Below are 21,984 nucleotides of genomic sequence, written 5' to 3'. Positions count from 1 at the left end.
GACTCTTCCAGCAGAATAGTGAGTGCAGCTCTGGAGTATAATACAGGATGTAACTCAGGATCAGTACAGGATAAGTTATGTAATGTATGTACACAGTGACTCCACCAGCAGAATAGTGAGTGCTACTCTGGAGTATAATACAGGATGTAACTCAGGATCAGTACAGGATAAGTAATGTAATGTATGTACACAGTGACTCCACCAGCAGAATAGTGAATGCAGCTCTGGAGTATAATACAGGATGTAACTCAGGATCAGTACAGGATAAATAATGTAATGTATGTACACAGTGACTCCACCAGCAGAATAGTGAGTTCAGCTCTGGAGTATAATACAGGATGTAACTCAGGATCAGTACAGGATAAGTAATGTAATGTATGTACACAGTGACTCCACCAGCAAAACAGTGAGTGCATCTCCGGAGTATAATACAGGATGTAACTCAGGATCAGTACAGGATAAGTAATGTAATGTATCTACACAGTGACTCCACCAGCAGAATAGTGAGTGCAACTCTGGAGTATAATACAGGATGTAACTCAGGATCAGTACAGGATAAGTAATGTAATGAATGTACACAGTGACTCCACCAGCAGAATAGTGAGTGCAGCTCTGGAGTATAATACAGGATGTAACTCAGGATCAGTACAAGATAAGTAATGTAATGTATGTACACAGTGACTCCACCAGCAGAATAGTGAGTGCAGCTCTGGAGTATAATACAGGATGTAACTCAGGATCAGTACAGGATAGGTAATGTAATGTATGTACACAGTGACTCCACCAGCAGAATAGTGAGTGCAGCTCTGGAGTATAATACAGGATGTAACTCAGGATCAGTACAGGATATGTAATGTATGTACACAGTGACTCCACCAGCAGAATAGTGAGTGCAGCTCTGGAGTATAATACAGGATGTAACTCCGGCTCAGGATCAGTACAAGTATGTAAACAGTTATTCCAGTAAACGGTAAAATAGCGTTGATAAGCATACATATGATTTAACCTGCTTCTCCAGTAATAAATGCTTCAGTATTACTTTTAACCGTTGGGTTATTATGAAGTTTCAATGTTCTGTTCGGATCTCTACTATATTCACTAATAACACAAACCCCCTCCTACTTTTCCCCACCCCCACACTCCCTGTCAAGAAGCTGAAAGGAGGAATACTTGCCATATGCAACGATTGGCTTCGAGTAATGGTCTGTAACCTGGGGATCTCCTGTCTGTGGCTGTCAGGCCATGCTGGGAGTTGTAGTTTCTCAACACCTGTAACCTGTAGAGCCATAGGTTGCAGACCACTGGTCTGGAGGGATCACTCGACCGACTCATTAGCAGGTTTCTTATAAAGGAGTGATGGAGTCTGTCAGATGAACCTAAGAGGGGTTTGCTGCTCTGTATACCATCCTGTATATCTTACAGTAGTTTAACCCCTTAGTGACCACTAATACGCCTTTTCACGTGATTCACTAATGGGCTTTAGGCTAGGCTGACGCCTTTTCACGTCAGCCTAGTCTAAGTCCTGCACGGGTCTCCCGTGCAGGCAGGAGCCGGGGCTCTGCTGTCTGATGACAGCTGAGCTCCTGCTCCAACGCCCGCGATCGAAGTTTACTTCGATCGCGGCCGTTTAACCCGTTAAATGCCGCCGTCAATAGCGACTGCGGCATTTAACTTTATTTACAAAGGGAGTGCGCTCCCTCTGTCACCCATCGGCGGCCCGCGAATGCAATCGCGGGTCTCCGATGGGGTGTCATGGCAGCCGGGGGCCTGATAAAAGCCCCCAGGTCTGCCCTGGACATATTCCTGTTAGGACGCGCCGGAGGCACGTCCTAACAGATTGCCTGTCAGATTTACACTGACAGGCAATAATGCTCTGGTATACGAAGTATACCAGAGCATTATAGCAGCGATCGGAAGATCGCACAGTAAAGTCCCCTAGTGGGACTAATAAAATAAGTCATCAAAGTGAAATAAAGATTATTAATAAAAAGTACAGTAAAAAAATAAATCCATTTTTTTCCATAAAAAGTGGTTTTATTTAGTAAAAAAGTGTAAAAATAAAATAAAAAGTACACATATGTGGTATCGCCGCGACCGTAATGACTCCATTAATAAATGTAATATGTAATTTAAACCGCAAAGTGAACACCGTAAAAAAAAACCACAAAAAACCATGGCGAAATTGCAATTTTTTTCCACTGCCCCCCAAAAAAGTCATAATAAAAATGAATCAATAAGTCCCATGCACCCCAAAACAGTACCATTCAAAACTACGTCTTGTCCCGCAGAAAATAAGCCCAAAAAATCACTACATTGATGGAAAAATAAAAAAATTACGGCTCTTGGAAAGCGACGATGCAAAAACAAATAATTTTAGTTCAAAAGTGTTTTTATTGTGCAAAAGTCGTAAAACATAAAAAAACCTCCACATATGTGGTATCGCCGTAATCGTACCGACCCATAGAATAAAAGTAACATGTTATTTACGTCGCATAGTGAACGGCGTCAATTTAAAAACGCATAGAACAATGGCGGAATTTCAGGTTTTTTTTATAATCCCCCCAAAAAGGTTAATAAAAGTTAATATAAAAATTATATGTACCCAAAAATGGTGCCATTAAAAAGCACAAGTAATCCCGCAAAAAACAAGTCCTCATACAGCTATGTAGACGAAAAAATAAGAACGTTATAGCTCTTTGAATGCGACTATAGAAAAACGAATAAAATAGCATGGTCATTAGGGCCTAAATTGGGCTGGTCACTAAGGGGTTAATAATGAGACAATCATAAAGTGAGTAATTCCTATTCGGGTAACCCTGTCTCCTGGTGACTGCTGCCATGGGGAAGTCTTTTCTTTATAGCAGCAATCTGCCCTGGTTATTATAAAGGGGGCCTAATCTGGATAAACCCCATTACACCCATATGCCAAAGCAGTCCACCCATTAAAAGTATGGGCTCACCTTTATCAGAAGTGATCCACTGCTCGAGCAGGGAGCCAGGGACGCTGCAGGGAGTTAACATCCCCCGTGACTTTCCTGTCAGCCGCTCTACAGCCATGTCGGGAGGGGGGGGCTCATACAAAATCCAGTGCAGACAAAAAGTGGAGCACTTGCACATAAGCAGCAAATCACCAGCAAGTGTCCGCTGCTCCATAGAACACAGGATACCATAAATGGCAGCCTGTCTCCTGTTGATGGATCTTCAGGGCAGAGGTGAGGACTATGATTTCCCTGCAGGCTTATAATCAGGAGACCGCTACATGGGAAGGTGATCGCCTTGTCTATATGTTGAGGAATTGCTATTTATGCGGTTTCCTAACACATTACAGGCACTGCCCTCATTTCTTAGTTGAAAAACACTTTTATATTTTATTTATTTTCGTTGTTTCTCCATTTTCAGGTTGTACAGTACAGAAATCGCTACCAGGAGCTGCAGGAGAGCCAGGAATTCAGTCTGGTATGGGACCAATGCACCGTCATAGTTACAAGTCTCATGTAATCATTCAATTAAAGGAACACTCCGGGTAAAACATATAAACTGTTATGTCTAGTGCAGGGTCTGAGGGGGTGGAGCATGACACAGGGATTTAAAGAATACCAAAAAGAGAAGCCCTGTGTCACACACCCTCCCACCAGTACTACATAAAGGAAAGTTATAGCACTTACTAATATATTGTTCCAATTATGTGCCCATTTAGCGATGCAGAATACCTGTGTCATATGTAAGCAATACAGCTTGGACGAAAATGCGCAATGAAGCCGTCCCTGAATATGTATATTATTCCAACAATCTACAGTATTTTATAATCTTGACCTGTTGTGGGTGCTGAATTATCGGAGTATTGTTTTACCTACTTGTTGGTGCTATCATAGGATATGGCCTGCATCCACCACTAGAGGGAGCTCAGGAGCTGGCTGTATACTGTGTTATTATAGATTTTCATGTATTTACAGTATGCAGTAAGCTCCCTCTAGTGGCGGCTGCTGGCAGACAGAATATTGTGTTTTACCTCGGTGCCCATAAACAGCTGTATTCTGTTTCTGCCACAGAGCCGTGGAGAATTGGAACTGGAGAAAGCTCTTAGAAAGTTGGAAGAGGAACAGCAAAGGTCAGCAGAGGAGCGGGAATGTCTCCTAAATGTGATGATGGGGGTTGTGTTCTCTTATACATAATGATTACGATCCTTTGCTGCAGATGCGAGAGCCTGGCTGCAGTAAACGCTCTACTCAGGGGCGATCTCGTACAGACACAGGAGTCTAATAAGCTGCTAGGAGAAGACATTCACAAACTGACCTCTGACTGGTCCAGCGCCTTACAGGAATTGGAGAGAAAGGAGAAAGAATGGCAATGCGAGACAGAGGTCAGTAACGTACCTGCCGGTATTTAACCCTTAAAGTCAATGCCAAACTTTTAACACCATGTCATTTTAAGGTCCAAAATGTAATTTCTTAAAGTGGATCTGTCATCAGACGTTACTGCCTTATATAAGGGGTAGTGTGGGAACATGTCCGCTCTCTTATTATATGAAGGGGCGGAAAAAAATATTGCGCCGTTTGGCTACTAGGATTGAACAATGAATACACCAGACGTAGTTCTGAGTGTGATCATGAGGCGAGCGCTCCCACCGGCTCCCGCCTTCTCCCTCCTGCCACTCTCAGAGCTGATTAACGGCTGACTGTTCTATATCGCTAAGATTCTTGGCCTTAACATGGCATCAAAACTTTGACCGTAATCGGAAATATTAAAATGACAATACTTGTTTGAAGCAAGGAGCCACGTGAAATTGCCGCTTTTGGCTTCAGCATCTCTGCCCAGGCCGGGAGATGGGTTTTGGTTGGCGGCAGTGGCTTTCACCTAAATCATCATGTATAGTGTGCTGTTGTGTAAAGTGTTTGGTAAATTCTGTGGTAAAGTGATCACCGGGTCTTGTTCTTTTTTTATCCTTCAGGTTTACAAAGGTCACATACAGGGTGAGCACTCCCGCCTCCTGCGATTATGGACTGAAGTTGTGACATTTCATCGACATTTTCAGGAGCTGAAGACTGCAACAGAAAGGTACAGGGGGAAGGTCTGGATGAGGATAAGTGTGGTGTAGTGTAAAGGAGCTATGAGCTCTCCTGTGTGGTGTAGTATAGAGGATCTGTCAGCTCTCCTGTGTGGTGTGGTGTAGAGGAGCGGTCAGCTCTCCTGTGTGGTGTAGTATAGAGGATCTGTCAGCTCTCCTGTGTGGTGTAGTGTAGAGGAGCGGTCAGCTCTCCTGTGTGGTGTAGTATAGAGGATCTGTCAGCTCTCCTGTGTGGTGTAGTATAGAGGAGCTGTCAGCTCTCCTGTGTGGTGTAGTATAGAGGAGCTGTCAGCTCTCCTGTGTGGTGTAGTATAGAGGAGCTGTCAGCTCTCCTGTGTGGTGTAGTATAGAGGAGCTGTCAGCTCTCCTGTGTGGTGTAGTATAGAGGAGCTGTCAGCTCTCCTGTGTGGTGTAGTATAGAGGATCTGTCCGCTCTCCTGTGTGGTGTAGTATAGAGGATCTGTCAGCTCTCCTGTGTGGTGTAGTATAGAGGATCTGTCAGCTCTGCTGTGTGATGTAGTATAGAGGAGCTGTCAGCTCTCCTGTGTGGTGTAGTATAGAGGAGCAGTCAGCTCTCATGTGTGGTGTAGTATAGAGGATCTGTCCGCTCTCCTGTGTGGTGTAGTATAGAGGAGCTGTCAGTTCTCCTGTGTAGTGTAGTATAGAGGATCTGTCAGCTCTCCTGTGTGGTGTAGTATAGAGGAGCTGTCAGCTCTCCTGTGTGGTGTAGTATAGAGGAGCTGTCGGCTCTCCTGTGTGGTGTAGTATAGAGGATCTGTCAGCTCTCCTGTGTGGTGTAGTATAGAGGAGCTGTCAGCTCTCCTGTGTGGTGTAGTATAGAGGAGCTGTCAGCTCTCCTGTGTGGTGTAGTATAGAGGATCTGTCAGCTCTCCTGTGTGGTGTAGTATAGAGGAGCGGTCAGCTCTCCTGTGTGGTGTAGTATAGAGGAGCTGTCAGCTCTCCTGTGTGGTGTAGTATAGAGGAGCTGTCAGCTCTCCTGTGTGGTGTAGTATAGAGGATCTGTCAGCTCTCCTGTGTGGCGTAATATAGAGGAGCTGTCAGCTCTCCTGTGTGGTGTAGTATAGAGGAGCTGTCAGCTCTCCTGTGTGGTGTAGTATAGAGGATCTGTCGGCTCTCCTGTGTGGTGTAGTATAGAGGAGCTGTCAGCTCTCCTGTGTGGTGTAGTATAGAGGAGCTGTCAGCACTCCTGTGTGGTGTAGTATAGAGGAGCTGTCAGCTCTCCTGTGTGGTGTAGTATAGAGGATCTGTCGGCTCTCCTGTGTGGTGTAGTATAGAGGAGCTGTCAGCTCTCCTGTGTGGTGTAGTATAGAGGAGCTGTCAGCTCTCCTGTGTGGTGTGGTGTAGAGGATCTGTCCGCTCTCCTGTGTGGTGTGGTGTAGAGGAGCGGTCAGCTCTCCTGTGTGGTGTAGTATAGAGGATCTGTCAGTTCTCCTGTGTGGTGTAGTATCGAGAATCTGTCGGCTCTCCTGTGTGGTGTAGTATAGAGGATCTGTCGGCTCTCCTGTGTGGTGTAGTATAGAGGAGCTGTCAGCTCTCCTGTGTGGTGTAGTATAGAGGAGCTGTCAGCTCTCCTGTGTGGTGTAGTATAGAGGATCTGTCAGCTCTCCTGTGTGGTGTAGTATAGAGGAGCTGTCAGCTCTCCTGTGTGGTGTAGTATAGAGGAGCTGTCAGCTCTCCTGTGTGGTGTAGTATAGAGGAGCTGTCAGCACTCCTGTGTGGTGTAGTATAGAGGAGCTGTCAGCTCTCCTGTGTGGTGTAGTATAGAGGAGCTGTCAGCTCTCCTGTGTGGTGTAGTATAGAGGAGCTGTCAGCTCTCCTGTGTGGTGTAGTATAGAGGAGCTGTCAGCTCTCCTGTGTGGTGTAGTATAGAGGAGCTGTCAGCTCTCCTGTGTGGTGTAGTATAGAGGAGCTGTCAGCTCTCCTGTGTGGTGTAGTATAGAGGATCTGTCAGCTCTCCTGTGTGGTGTAGTATAGAGGAGCTGTCAGCTCTCCTGTGTGGTGTAGTATAGAGGATCTGTCAGCTCTCCTGTGTGGTGTAGTATAGAGGATCTGTCAGCTCTCCTGTGTGGTGTAGTATAGAGGATCTGTCAGCTCTCCTGACCGCTCCTCTATACTACTTCACACAGGAGAATTGACTATGTCCTCTTTAAACACTCAGGTTACGGGGCCAGTTGCAGTTTTGGCTTCATAATAGAGATGTATTTTTCTGGTTCTTAGGGATTTATCTGCGTTACGCGCTGAATGGACAAGATGTATCCGCCTTCTCCAATCATCTTGTTCCTCCCTCATCTCATGGAGGCCACAGGACCCAGGAAAAGGGGCAGAGCCGCCAAGCTACCTTCTAGTAACCTTCGGTCATGGGATAGAGTCAATAGAGGTGGCAGGACAGGGAGAAAGAGCAGCAATGAAGAAAGAGCGTGCTCTACTGGATACATCTGAACATAAGGAGGAATCATTAAAATCACAACTTGAGGCACTGCAACTGGAAGTGGAAATAAAAACTTCATATGAGCAGACATTGGAGGATGAACTGAAATCGCTTCGATCTCGATTCGAGACAGTAGAGCAAGAAGCCAACTTATTGAGGTTACAGCTGGTGGCTGCAGAGCAAGAAAGAAGCACGACAAGTTTGCATCTGGAGACAGCGCAACAAGAAGCAAGCATGATGAGGACACAGCTGGGGGCAGCGGAACAGGAAACAAGCATGATGAGGACACAGCTGGCGGCAGCGGAGCAGGAAACAAGCATGATGAGGACACAGCTGGGGGCAGCGGAACAGGAAACAAGCATGATGAGGACACAGCTGGGGGCAGCGGAACAGGAAACAAGCATGATGAGGACACAGCTGGGGGCAGCGGAGCAGGAAACAAGCATGATGAGGACACAGCTGGGGGCAGCGGAGCAGGAAACAAGCATGATGAGGACAGAGGTGGTGGCAGCGGAGCAGGAAAGAAGCATGATGAGGACACAGCTGGCGGCGGTGGAGCAGGAAACAAGCAGGATGAGGACACATCTGGCGGTGGCGGAGCAGGAAGCAAGCATGATGAGGACACCGCTGGAGAGAAACATAAAAATAGAGCGGCATGAAGAGAGCCCAATGAGATCGGAACTGGAGATGGCCCGGCAGGAGACAGGCATGTTGGGTTTTCAGTTTGACACCGCTCAACAGAAAGGAAGTATGATGAGGTTACAGCCGGAGACACCGCAACAGAACGCTAGTGTGATGACATCATTACTAGAGACAAGTGCTATGTCACCACCTCTAGAATTAATTCAGTTGGAAGCCAGCACGATGATGTCAGCATTAGAGACAGCGCCTCAGGAATCTAGCAAGATGATGTCACTGTTGGAGACGGCTCAACAAGAAGCTAGCGTAATGTCAGGACAGGAAGTAGACTTAATAAAGATTTCACATACGGACATTTTTGGCGACCATATACAGACAAGATCACAATTTACAACGTCAAAGGAAACCTTATTGAGCTCACAACTGCAGTCATCAACGTCAGCGATAAAGTCACTGACCTCCAAGGTCCAAGAATCTGAGCAGGAAATACATTCATTGATGGTGCAACTGGAGGCATCACGGCAGGAAGTGCGTTCACTGGTGTTAAAGGTACGGTTTTCAGAACAGGAAGAAGAATCGTACAGAGGACATGTTGGAAGGTTAGAACAGGAAGTGCAATCCTTAAGGTCAGAGCTGCAAGAGGCGGAGTCTCTGAGGTCAAGCCGGATGACGCGTGAAACGGAAGAGGAGTCACGATTTCACAGTATGGAGCGGGAACTGCGAGACAGTCAGTGAGTAGCTATACATTATCCATATCAAGTCGCTTAATTGACAACTTCATTTCTCATTAGTGGGAACCGACCTATCTGCCGTCGTAACACTAGATAACAGGTTGGCATCCATTATTATGGGACACCGCAGAAACATTATAGTCTTATGAAAAAGTTTTGGCGCTTCTTGCCATAGAAAAATAAATGGAATATATACTAACGGTCTGTTCACCCGGTACATAGGCGGAACATTTCCATAGGGCCCCATTCACACTACTGATGCTGAGTGCTTTTGGCATCCATAGTGGAGGTATATGTCAGTATAGCCTTTTTTCAATTAGTGTAACGTAATCGGCGCATTCGCAGTACAGCCGATTCGACCCGTGAAACTTCAGTGGCCCTGTCCTTATTCGCTTCAACATAGCTGAGCTGCAATACCACAAACAACCTATGGACAGGTGTGGCGCTGTTTTCGGAAGAAAGCGGCAATGTTTTTTTAATCCTGTACAACCTCCGGCCCCAGTTCGTGTTTGGTTCTGATACACTGTTACTCTACTATGTTGGTGACATTTGTAGGGATCTTGGTGTAGGGATCTTGGTGTAGGGATCCCTTCATAAATACATTTCAACTTCAGTTCATTTGTCTGTTCTGCACTTTTTTTTAGTCGGCGGTCTCTTGATGTCGTGGAGTCCGAGCGCTCTGATCTACTTCATGATTTAGTTCTGTTACGGGAAGAGCTGCTACGCTCTCGTCTTGAGGCCGACTTGTCTCGGGATGAAAGGACCGGCTTGCTGGGCGCTCACCACAAGGTAACCTCTCTATAAACTAAGATCAGTCCTGGAGGAACTATCAAATCCTTTCTGAAAAGTTGTCAAATGTATACGGTGGTTGTTTTCACAGGCAGAGAAGCAGATTGCAGAGCTGCTGGTGGAGCAGAGCCGGCACCGGGCTGAGGTGGACGACCTTCAAGATGCAGTGGCTAAGATGGGGGACTTGAATCGAGCCTTGTCTTTAGATAAGGTGGATCTGAACAGTCTCTTGCAGCAGGTGAACCAAATGCATAGATCAGTGCAGTCTTAGCGAGGTCACATTTCTGTCCATGGGGTCCTCTGCTTTACCCCATGGCAGCCAATCAATGCATATACTAAACAGGCTTTACTCAGGGATGATTGATCTCCTTATGGATGTCTACAATCCTGTTTCTCCAGGCAGTAAGGCCCCCTGGCCGTTCTCCCATTATAAAGTATGGATGCACGGTCTGTAAAATGAAAAAATAGGACATGTCCTGTTTTTTGCGGAGCCTTTCTACATCCCATAAATATACTAGTAGGTGTCCGTGGGCAATAGAAATGAATGGGTCCGTACTTTGATCCGCAATTACGGTCCGTAATTGCGGAACAAAATTACGGCCTTTTGATGAGGCCTAACGGATAGTGGGGCTCAGGTCTGACCTCTCAATTCCCTGCTTTTAGAATAGGCCATCAATAAAGAATAGGCCATCCATGTGTTGGTGAAAGTCCGACCCCTGGGACCCACACAATCATCAGTACGCAATGCAGTGCCAGACACAGCGCCACTTTCGGCCATGTGTTTGTGAATGGTACTGCAGCTCAGGCACATGAGGAATAGGGCTGAGCTGTAGTACCAGACAGTTATATGCACTTGAACGGTGCCGTGTAGAGTTCTGCAGTGTAAGGGTGGTATATTATACCAAATGGCAGGGGCAGGTTAGGCCGTCATTCTTAATGGGGTGTTTCAGTTCTAGCATATAAAAGGTTATAGTATTGTATACTAAAAGTTTTTTATATTTTCCTCCCGGTATTCAAGATCTCTGCTTGCTGTCATTCTATTTTTATCGGTAACTTACAGTGGATTTAAATATGTCCAGGTAATGTGATGGACACACAGGTGCACGGCTCAGTACAAGACAGATCTCAGATGACTGTACTGTAACGAGCTGTGCTGCTGTGTGCCCATCACATGACCAGTATAGATTTTTATCCACTGTAAATAAATTTCTATAACTTTTTAATACACAATGAATTAGGCTTTATTTGCGGAAACCGGAATACCCCTTTAAATCAATGGAAAACCCTTTTAAAAATTGGAAACGGTTGAATAGGGATTAAAAGTCTAACCTCAGTTTCCAGTGATGGTGCGGAGTTCATCTTTGAATGACCTTCACATTGCCCAACAGGTCACCTTTGTGGCCACCTTAAATGTTAAGACCATAGACCCGGTTACTGCTGACCCTGCGTACTGACATGGGATGAAGATGTTAGTCGTTTTGATGGGTGTTCACCCCGATTGCAGGGAAGACTCACACTACATTTTGGTTCTGCAGAGGGAAAATGAGCTGGAGTCTATAAGAGAAATTTTACAGGAGTCACGGAGGGAGTTGATGGCAGCCCAACAGCATTTGCAGCAATGTGAGGAGGAGCGTTCACACCAGAGGTCAGAGCTCGCCAAGAGACAACTCCTCCTGCAAGACTGTGAAGTAGCAAGAGGGAGCCTGGAAACGGAGGTGACGAACATCCGGGGGGAGAGGGATAGACTCCAGACTGAGCTAAAACAGGTGAATGGAGACCTCATCACAAAGTTCATGCAGCGTACTAGACCCCAGGATGTAGGAGCAGTAAAGGGCTGGTGACCCTTATCTAACACCTGAAGTGACGTTCAGAGAAGTCATTAGTTGACTGCCGGCATATTTTTTTTATGATGTACTTCTACAAAGAAAAAAACAAAAGATAAATGTGTTTTGTGTCGCCGTATTCTGAGACCTATAACATTTAGATTTTTCCAGCAATGGAGCGGAGTGAGAACTTGTTTTATTGCGGGGTGAGCTGTCGTTTTTATTGGCACCATTTTTGGGCACATTGAACTTTTTGATCACTTTTTTTATTATATTTTTTGAGGGTGATAAGGTGACCAAAATAGTTTTATTGTTCACCCTGCTTGTAAAATAGTGTTATGTTAGAATAGTTCATACTTTTACGGATGCGTCAATACCAATTATGTTTATTTTAATTTTTTTCGTGTATGGAGCAGGCTTAGTTTGTGAGCCCAATCTGCCATACCCCTCCCCCCATTGACTATAAGGTTAGGGGCTAAAGCAACTGTCCAGTCCACTGACTGAACAGTCATTTTGGTCCCTCCATATCCTATTGATATGAATGGGGACCATGTAATGCTTGAGTTGTAAGGCTGGGTTCACACGACCATGTTCGGTCCGTAATGGACGGAACATATTTTGGCCGCAAGTCCCGGACCGAACACACTGCAGGGAGCCGGGCTCCTAGCATCATAGTTATGTACGACGCTAGGAGTCCCTGCCTCTCCGTGGAACTACTGTCCCGTACTGAAAACATGATTACAGTACGGGACAGTTGTCCCTCAGCGAGGCAGGGACTCCTAGCGTCGTACATAACTATGATGCTAGGAGCCCGGCTCCCTGCAGTGTGTTCGGTCCGGGACTTGCGGCCAAAATACGTTCCGTCCATTACGGACCGAACATGGTCGTGTGAACCCAGCCTTACAACTCAAGCATTACATGGTCCTCTGGCGACGGCTTATCTCACAAAAGGATTGGGCATGTTGGAATCCATCAATCCCAATCCCTCTCTCTCCTGACGTCTGCCGTCGGGAAGCCGCCATACACATAAGATGGTAGGCCGTTCTCGACGAAATCTGTGGGTTTGGCAACATACATCTAATGTGCATGGCTGCTTTAGAGAACCAATACAATGAACGAACGTGATCTAGCTGATAATAATGTCTGTAAGGTAAGGAAACAAATGTTTCTGTGATTGGTAAATGACTGCGTAACCTTCCATCCTTCTCCTTGTATTATCCCAAATCTGTTCTTTTTCTCTTCGGATAGAGAAGAGAGAGCCTACAGAAGGAGCAGGACAAGTTGTCGCAGGACGCGGAAACCTTGATTCGGGAAAAGTTCACACTCGACGTGCAACTTGGAGTCTCTGAGAGAGAGTGCCTGGAACTGAGAGAAAAGCTACGAGACCTCCAGTAAGAAATCGATCCGTCTCGTATTGATTCAGTTCTCTCCTTGGTGATTTATAAATCTTATTGTATCATTTGCATTTTATATTTTTATTTCTTAGGCTTGTGAAACAGTCTCTCGAGAATGCAGTTTTTGCCTCTCAGGAAAGATCATCTCAGCTGGAGATTACGTGTAGCCAGCTAGAACTAGAAGTCCAAACCATTACCCAGTCCAAGAAAACCATCCAAGGTAAGAGTCATTGTGCTAAATGCTGCGACATAATGAGTAAAAGAGACGTTACTTATGACTTTTTTTAATAATTTTTTTTCAGATGAGCTTTCCCTTTTGTATACTGAGCAGGACGCCTTACAGAAGAGATGTCTGACCCTGTCTCAGAGACTGTCTGACTTGGAAGAAGAGAACGAGGCAGATAAAGTGCGGAGAGGGCGGCTGGAGCTGAACTTGGTAAAAATACTAATTAAACAGGACCTGGCTGACATGCTGCAGGAACATGGCTGACTACAGAATAACGGTGCCTTGTTCTTTTGGCCATATAATTGGTCTATAGTTTATTGATAGAGAAGTAATACTATTAGTAATGGCATTCTGGGGTGTAGTATAGGCTAAATTGCTCTAAAGCTGGCCATACACATAAGATAAGTCAATCAAACTCCCCCTCAATGAGCTGAAATGCAGAGCCCCATGTAAGGCTGAGCCTGCTTGTGTTCTCAGGGAGAAAGCCGCTGCCAGACAAGTATGGCAGTGGCTTATCTTATATCGAATAAAAGGATCGGGCATGTTGAAATTCAACATTTGCGACTCTTCTCACTCCCTACATCTGCCGACGGGGGAGAGTCCGGACGTAGCCTTACACATAAGATGGTCGGACGGTCTCGCCGACATAAGTCTAATGTGTATGGTCAGTTTAAGAGATGGGCTCCTGCGGCCGTGGTCCATTTATGCAGTACATAGTCCGCCATTCATTTGAAATGTATGGCCAGAAATGTCCTCTGCAGTCGGGGGAGATACGGAAAGTAGCCATATTGATTAGATGGTCAGCCGAAATCCATGAGTTTGGCCAACATACGTCTAACGTGTATGGCCAGCTTAAGGGATGGGACTCTTGCGGCCCCGGCCCGTCCTTGCATTACATGGTCGGCCATTCATTTGAAATATGTGGCCAGATATGGCTCTCCCTGGAGATAAGAGATGATGGTCGTTGGTTAGAGAAGCCAGACCTGTGGCGATCAGCTGATCATCGGGACCGGATTCTATTTAAAAAGAGGTTGCCTCCGTGAGACAACCCGTTTAATTGGTTGTGTGGGTTATTAACAGAGGTTGGAGAAAGACCGTATTTCATAATACTGAACCTTGATCTCTTTCAGGAAGAACTGAATACCCTGAGAGAGTGTCTGGAGCAAGAGAAGAGTCTCAGACAAGTTGCTGAAGAGCGGGTAGAAGAACTGGAAAGAGAGAGGCAGATGACTGTAATCGTTCAGACTGAGCTGGATAAAGTAACCAGCTCAAAGGGGCAATTGGAAAAAGAGGTTTCTGAGCTTAGAGACAACCTGAAAAAATGTCAGTCGGAGAGAGAGGCGGCTTTGGAAAACTTAGAGCGCCAGTTACTAGTAAAAAATGAACAGGATCGTCAAATGGAGATCATCAAAGAAACCTTAAACGAATGTCAGGAAGAAAAGGGGAGAGCTCTTGCTGCGCTGGCAAACCAAGCCGATAATCTAGAAGAGATCGAGAGGCAGATCACAGAACTCCGAGAGAATATTCAGGACTGCAACGGGGAGAAAGAGACTGCGTTAACTTCGGCAGCTCAACTCCAGTTGACTATACAAGAAAAAGAACGTGAAATCAAGGCTTTTAAAGAGAACGTCCAGCAAGAGAAAGAGACGGCGGTCGCTGAGTTACAGCAACAGATCCAGAGTTTCAAGGAGACTGAGCTACAAATGACAATCCTGGCGAAGCGTCTCGAAGAGTGCGAAGTACAGAAAGAGCTTTCACTGGAAGCAGAACACCACATTCGTCTGACTATAGCAGAGAGGGAGCAAGAAATTGATATTTTGAATGAAAAGCTGAGTGCAGTTCAAGAAGAAAAGGAAACTATATTTAATCGGTTGTCTATTGAAGCTGCCGAGTCACAGCAGAAGCAATCCGCTGTAAGGGAGCTACTTAGACAATGCGAAGAAGACCGAAAAACCAAGGTGAACGCATTATTGAAAAATGTGGAAGAGCTGGATAAAGAGTTGAAGGCATTAAGCGAGCGCGCAAAGGATCAGCAAGCAGAGAAGGAGCGCACACTTGAAGAAGTAGCCCATCAAACCTTGATTTTAAAAGAGAAAGATTCCTTGATCGAATCTTTACGATCTAGAATTGTGGAGTGTGAGTTAGAGAGAGACCAGTTTACTGTAAATTACCAAGAGTGCGAAGAAAACGTAGCAACGTTAAAAGAAACTATTCAAGAGTATCTGGAAGACAAAGAGAAGTCTTATAGTTTGTTGCAGACTCAGAATAAAGGGATTAAAGAAAGAGAAAGCCAGATAAAGTCGTTGAAAGAAACTCTCTCTAATGCTCAAAAAGAAAAAGAAATGGTCTGTAACGATTTAGAGTTTCACACAAAAACTTTGACAGAGAGAGATGAATGTTACATAGAGCTGCAACAATCTATGCGAGACGTCCAGCAAGAGAAGGAGCGTCATCGATTAACTGTAGAACAGCAGAAAGGAGAGATTAAGATCTTGGAAGATAATTTGCGGAGGTGCCGGCATGACAAATCAATGGTGGAAGCAAGAATGGAACAAGTGACATCGCAGAAGGAATCCATAGAGAAGCAATCAAAAATGGAGGAAGAACTTCTGAGGGAAAAAGTTATGGAATATTCTCAGGCCTTAAAGAAAAAAGATACAGAGGTTGAAGTGTCGGAGAAGAAGTATGAGAGAGAGCGGGAATCCCTAAAGACAAGACTAGAGACACTTTCAAGCTCTTTAAAAGAGAACGAGAAAAAATTACAGGAATGGAGAAGACTTGAGAAAGAGAATGAAGAGCTAGAGAGGAAACTTTCCGAGGTCTTGAATGAGAAACATGTGGTGGAGGAACAGAGGGAGATTGACAACAAGTCTTTTAAAGAAAGTTTACAAGAACTTTCCCAGACTTTGCTAGAGAAAGAGACTGAAGTCGACAGAGAAAAGATGCAGTTAAGCAGGATCAACAATGCCTTGAATGTTCGGGTCGAAGAACTTTTACTCGTCCTTAAAGAGAGAGACCATCAAGAACAAGAGAATAAAGTAACGGTACAAGAACTGAAGAGAGAACTGGATCAAGTTCAATATTTTCTCCTAGAGAAGCAAAGACAAGCAGAAGACCACAAAGCCCAAAGTGATCGAGAGATTATGAGTCTAAAACAGCACATTTCAGAACTGTCTCGAGAACTTGAAGATCGAGAGGTCCATGATGAGGAAAGAGAAGGGCACTTGAAAGCTTTGAAAATTAGAATAGATAAAATGGGTCAGGATTTAATGAATAAAGCCATTGAATCTACACGAGGAGAAGAGGAAAGAAAGGAACTACAGAAATCGGTTACAGAACTTTCCCGAGCTCTTATTGGGGAGATGTCTCTAGATCACGAAGAAGACGATAAAGCGTTAATTGATAGGCTAAAATTACTTGGAAAAGCTTTGAAAGATAGGGAGCGACAGTGTGAAGAAGCAATAATTGAGAAAAGCACTTTGAGAGATAGAGTAGCCAAACTTTCTCAACTTCTTATACAGAAGGAACAGGAATTAGAAGAGGCAGCAGATAAGATGAGATCAATGAGAGAGAAAATAAATGATCTCGGAGAAGTACTTATAAAAAAAGAAGATGAGGTAAATAATGAAGAGCTAAAGAGTGAGGAAGAGAAGTCATTACTGAGACAGAATGTATCTCAACTTTCTCGCAATCTTACAGAGAAGAAGATAGAGATACAGGAGAGGGAAGTTGAAATTACATTTCTGAAAGATAAAATTGGAGAATTTAGGCAAGTCCTGATGGACAAGGATCAAGAAATTAGAGATAAAGACAGATTCATTGAGCTGGAGAAAAAGTCTCAGAGCAAGAGAATATCAGAACTTTCTCAAACTTTAACAGAAAAGGAACGAGAAGCGGATAACAGAGAGTTAAAAATGATATCTCTCAGAGACGAGATGGCAGAGCTTCGACAGGTTTTAATAAGTATGGAGCATGAGCTCAAAGAGGAGATAACACGGAGTGAAGGTGAAAATAAAGTCTTAAGACAAAAAGTGGCAGATTTTTCTCAGACTTTAGTGGAGAGAAGCCAGGATGTAGATGATGCAAGCACTGAAATAAAATTATTGAAAAAAAAGTTAGAAGAACTTGAAGAACAGCTGGTAGAGAACAGAAGAGAAATGGAAGAACGACAAAGACAGATTGCCGAAGATAAGGAATCTCAACGACAGAGATTTACGGAGCTTAGCCGGTCTGTAATAGAAAAGATCAGAGAAAGTGAGGATAAAGAGTTGCAGATGAAGCTTCTGAAAGAGAAGATTGGAGAAAAGGAACAAGAAAACAAGGATGAAGAACGGCAACACGAGGAAGAAAAGAAAAGTCTCGGGAAAAGGGTGACAGAACTTTCTTTATCTCGAACACAGAAGGAGAGGGAAGCGGATGAAATAAAGTTTGAGGTAAACGCGATGAAAGAAACAATAAGAGAACTTAAGCAAATACTCGCAGATAAGGAGCAAGACAGGACATTTGAGAAAAGAGAGGGTGACGAAGAGAGGAAGATTCTACAGCAAAGGGTCAGAGATGTTTCCAAGACTCTCGTTGAGAAGGAGCAAGAATCTGATGTTGCAAAACTTGAGGTGACCACTCTAAAAAAGAAGATAGAAGAGCTTAGAAACGTCATACTAGAAAAAGAAGAAAAGATTCAAGAGGAAAATAGAGTTGTCGGGGAAGAGAAGACCTCTTTGAAGAAAAGAGTGAGGGAACTGTCCAATGATTTAGAAGAGAAGGAGCAAGAAGCTGCTGAAACGACATTCGAAATGAAATGTCTTCGAGACCGGCTAGAAGAATTTAGGCAAGTCCTGGTAAATAAGGAGGAAGAGATCAAGGAGGAAAGAAGACATCATGAGGAAGAGAAGACCGTTATGAAAGACAGAATTAAGGTCATATCCCAGTCTTTAGTAGAGCAGGACCGTGATGCAGATAGGACCAAGTTGGAGATGAGCTATCTTAAAGGGAAGATCGAAGAACTAAGTCTAGACCTGATGAAGAAAGAAACAATGGCTTATGAGGATAATAGGGAAAAAGAAAAGGCAATTATGAACCAGAAAATGGCAGAACTTTCCCGAAATGTAAACGCCAAAGAAAGAGAAGCTGATGTTCTTAAAACCGAGTTGGCATCTCTGAAAGATAAAGTAGTAGAACTAAAAGAAGTTCTGAGTCATAAGGAACAAGAAATTCAAGAGAAGGAAATACAGAGTGAAATCGAGAAGAAGACTTTAAGGGAAAAAGTGGTTGACCTTACTCGAGCTTTAGGAAATAATGAAAGGGAAGTGGCAGAAATGTTAGGAAATATGGAATCCCTCAAAGAAAAAGAAGATCAAGTTGTGCGGGCTTTGAAGGAGAACGAGAGGAAGGCGATAAATGAGAAAAGATTACACGAGGAAGAAAGGACGACGACGCGAAATAAAGTGGTCGAACTTTCAAAAGCTCTTTCGAAAAAGGAGAAAGAAGCAGAAGGGACGGAAATGGAGGTTAAACTTCTGAGTGGACAGATAGAACAGCTAAGACGATGTATCGTAGATCAAGAGCAAGAGGGTAAGAGGCACGAAGAAGAGAAAAATGTACTAAGGCAGAAAGTGTTAGAACTTGTTCAGACTACAGAAGAGAAGGAGAAGAAAATAGACATGATGATGATTGAGAAGAACGCTTTGAAAGTGAAGATAGGTGAATTAAGACAAGTCATGGTACAAAAAGACCAAGACATAAGACCTGAAACCAGAAACAATAAAACAAAATATTCACTTTCAAGACCAGTAACAGAGATTTCCAAGAATCTGGAGACAAAGTTTAAAGGTTTAGAGGAAACGGAGGCTAATAATTTAGATTTGGATGTCCAAGATGGAAAGCAATTTCTAACGGAGAAGACAGAAGCCGAAGAAGCCGTTGTTCGAGAGAGAAGACGTTTGGAAGATGATTCACAAGACTCACAAAAACGTACACATGTCAAATCAGAGACCGCAGAGGAAGAGTCTAGAGGAGGCTTCGAGTTGATTGGGACGAGAAAGTCGCTAGAAAACCAGTATGAGGAACCTTTGTTTCTGGAGATCAAATATTCAAAGGAGGAGACAACAATGGAGGAGACAAAAATACAGGAGATGTTCGTGGAAATTAAAGCACTTTATGATGAAAGAGATGAAGCTAAGAAGAGGGAAGCAGATCTTAAACAGAAATTGAAGAAAGCAGAATCGACTTTAAGACGCATGGAAGCTGAGGAGATTACCCTGAGGCAGAAATCCCTGGAGTCCGAGAAGAGCTTTAAAAAAGTAGGATATTTTACTCATTCGAGGCGGCCTGTCCTGTTACCTATTCATACGAAGAAGGCTTTGTTCACACTTGTCAGTCAGATTTCTGTTGCTTTTTTATGGTCAGAAGTGTAGCATTATGACGAAAACCTTACGGTCGAAGGGGGTAAAAAAAATATCACCTCAAGTGTGCCACACGGGCTGTTTTTCACGACATCCGATTGGCTCCCGATAGTTTTCACGGACCCATTCACTTTAGTCGATTAATCGGATCTGTGAAAACAGACCCGATTCTCCGATCCATGGAAAGATAGAACATGTCCTATCTTTCCACTGATCGTGGCGGGACTCAGGCAGCACACACTTGTCGTGTGCATTAGCGCTAATGGATCATGTAACGGAAAACGGTCTGTTGTGAAACGGATCAGAACCGAACCTTCTAATGGACCATAAAGAACAGACTTATATCTTGTAGAAACGAAAGCCATGATACCAGTGTGAATGGAGTCTAAAGCATTTCTGGTTAGGCTTTATTTACACTGCCGTCAAAGCCACCATTCGGATCCTCCATCGACCGCCCTGGTGAAATTGACAGAATAGCGCATCATGCAGCGCTATTCTTCCCATCAAAACGACAAAAAACACCCCGTAACCCAACCGATCCTTAATGGGGTCCATCGGAAGGTGGTGGGATCCGATGGAGTGTTGTGGCTTCGTTATAAGCAGAAGTCACAATTCAAATGTGAATATAGTCTTATTGAAATAGTTTGTCAAAGTACTTGGTTATGTAAACGGAGATGTAGAGGCGTCTGATGGGAAGGGAGGGGGGGGGGCTGTATGGAGCCGGCTCGGGATCCCCCTCCGTATGTCACAGGCTTCAACTATATATTACAGCTGACACCTCGTAAATCGGAAATAACTATGATCCCGGCCGTTTAGATGATAGGTAATGGAGTTATAGAAGACCTCAGAGGGACAGAGGAAGCGCTGACAGCCGAGCCGGCAGTGCAGTTTATTGACAGATTCGACTGTTAGCGCCGAGATGAACCTTCTATGAATAGTGTAAACATTTTTGGGAATGTACAAAAAAAAATTAAAAGTTAAAATGTTTCCCCTAAAGTAACGTGAACAATTAAAAAAGAAATATAATTGATATCGCAACATTTGTAAAAGTCCAAACTATTACAATATAATGTTATTTATCCTGCACGGTTAACGCCTTAACATGAATAAATCCACCAGAATTGCTGTTTTTTTCCCATTGCACCCACAAAATAATTTTTACGTTTCCTGGTACATTGAATGGAACTTTTAAAAACTATAATTCGCCCCGCAAAAAAATGCTCTCGTACGGCCGTATCGACGGAAAAATAAAAAAGTTATGGCTTTTGGAATGCAAAGAGGAAAAATCAAAAATGGCAAAAAAAATAATTCCTGCGGCGGTAAGTGATATTACTAGTGTTTTATCTGTGATTGTAATAGTATATGTTCAAAATGTAGTCGGTCCACCTTCAGCATATGCCGTAAATACCTACGTACTATGCCGGAATCAACCCTTTTATGAGCGGTCGGGGTTCAGTAGTAGTTGAGAAAAACTCTCCGCTTTGGGCCGAAACATCTGTATCGGTTATGGATGAATAAAAGGCACATTTTTTACTTTTTACTTTTCAACTTTTATTCTACTTTTTTTTTAAAATAGTTTTTTGTTCCTTTTATTTAACGCATGTGTATGAAACATCTGTATGCTAATATTTTCACCTCTGAGACCCTGTGTACTTTCTAGGTCCCCACAGCCGACTGTATGGGGGTTCCCCTGCCCCGATCGCATCACCGGGAAGCCCCGTGACGTGATCAAAGGGGAGAGACCTTTGACCTTTCACTATTGATCATGGCGATCGAAGGGATTAAACAGCCGAAATCCGATAAAGGGGTTGAATACTGTAAACAATTGTCTTTGTAGCCTTCCACCAGTTGGTTTTATGACAACCTCTCCTGTGGTCAGTGGGTCTTCCCTGCTATCTGATGGCACCTCAAATTTGGTTGGGTTTGGCAAGAGATTCAGCGGAATAGTAGGGATATAACATGTATTCTTTCCTTTCCTAACTAGGATCCTACGCCAGATATTGTAGACACTAAGAATGGTGACTCCCTACAAATAAGGTTGGGGGTCCTCCACGAGGCTGTTGCAAGGTTGGAAAATGACAAAGCTTTTTTGGAAAACCAAACCCTGTGTCTTAGTGAGACATTACAAGAAGTAAGAATCGCTACGAGCGCGAGTCGTGGATGATGAACGAAGCCAAACATTTGTCTTACATCCACTTTTTGTGTTCTTACACAGGTGGAGAGCGAGCGGAGGAACCTCCGTAGGGAGCTGCGGAAGCTCAACACCACCACACTGCGGAACTCAAAGGATAATACACAAGAGGTCAGTTGTCGTAGGGCAACACATTAAATGCCACAAATCTTGTGTTTGATCATATTCTTCCACGGCTGAGTAATATTAGTGGCCTTATAAGATGCTGCTATTACAATCATTGGCACATAATACAATGTTACACAGCAGAGATTTGCAACCTGTAGTTCCTTTCAG

General features: G+C 44.0%; 1 protein-coding gene across 1 annotated transcript in view; it reads left to right on the top strand.

The window, feature by feature from the left end:
- The window catches only part of LOC142664033 (uncharacterized), a 31,648-nt gene that overhangs the window by 3,782 nt on the left and 5,882 nt on the right, over positions 1-21,984 (top strand). The window contains exons 3-16 of the mRNA XM_075842918.1: positions 3,400-3,456; positions 4,050-4,108; positions 4,195-4,360; positions 4,949-5,055; positions 7,304-8,884; positions 9,529-9,673; positions 9,765-9,911; positions 11,209-11,439; positions 12,745-12,887; positions 12,983-13,110; positions 13,193-13,326; positions 14,247-19,415; positions 21,502-21,648; positions 21,733-21,819. Coding sequence (XP_075699033.1) covers positions 3,400-3,456; positions 4,050-4,108; positions 4,195-4,360; positions 4,949-5,055; positions 7,304-8,884; positions 9,529-9,673; positions 9,765-9,911; positions 11,209-11,439; positions 12,745-12,887; positions 12,983-13,110; positions 13,193-13,326; positions 14,247-19,415; positions 21,502-21,648; positions 21,733-21,819 — 8,301 coding nt within the window. The remainder of the gene's footprint in view (positions 1-3,399; positions 3,457-4,049; positions 4,109-4,194; positions 4,361-4,948; positions 5,056-7,303; positions 8,885-9,528; positions 9,674-9,764; positions 9,912-11,208; positions 11,440-12,744; positions 12,888-12,982; positions 13,111-13,192; positions 13,327-14,246; positions 19,416-21,501; positions 21,649-21,732; positions 21,820-21,984) is intronic.

This window comes from Rhinoderma darwinii, chromosome 11 (genome assembly GCF_050947455.1).
Source record: "Rhinoderma darwinii isolate aRhiDar2 chromosome 11, aRhiDar2.hap1, whole genome shotgun sequence".
Taxonomy (NCBI): Eukaryota; Metazoa; Chordata; class Amphibia; order Anura; family Rhinodermatidae; genus Rhinoderma; species Rhinoderma darwinii.
This window is presented reverse-complemented; position numbering and strand designations above follow the sequence as displayed.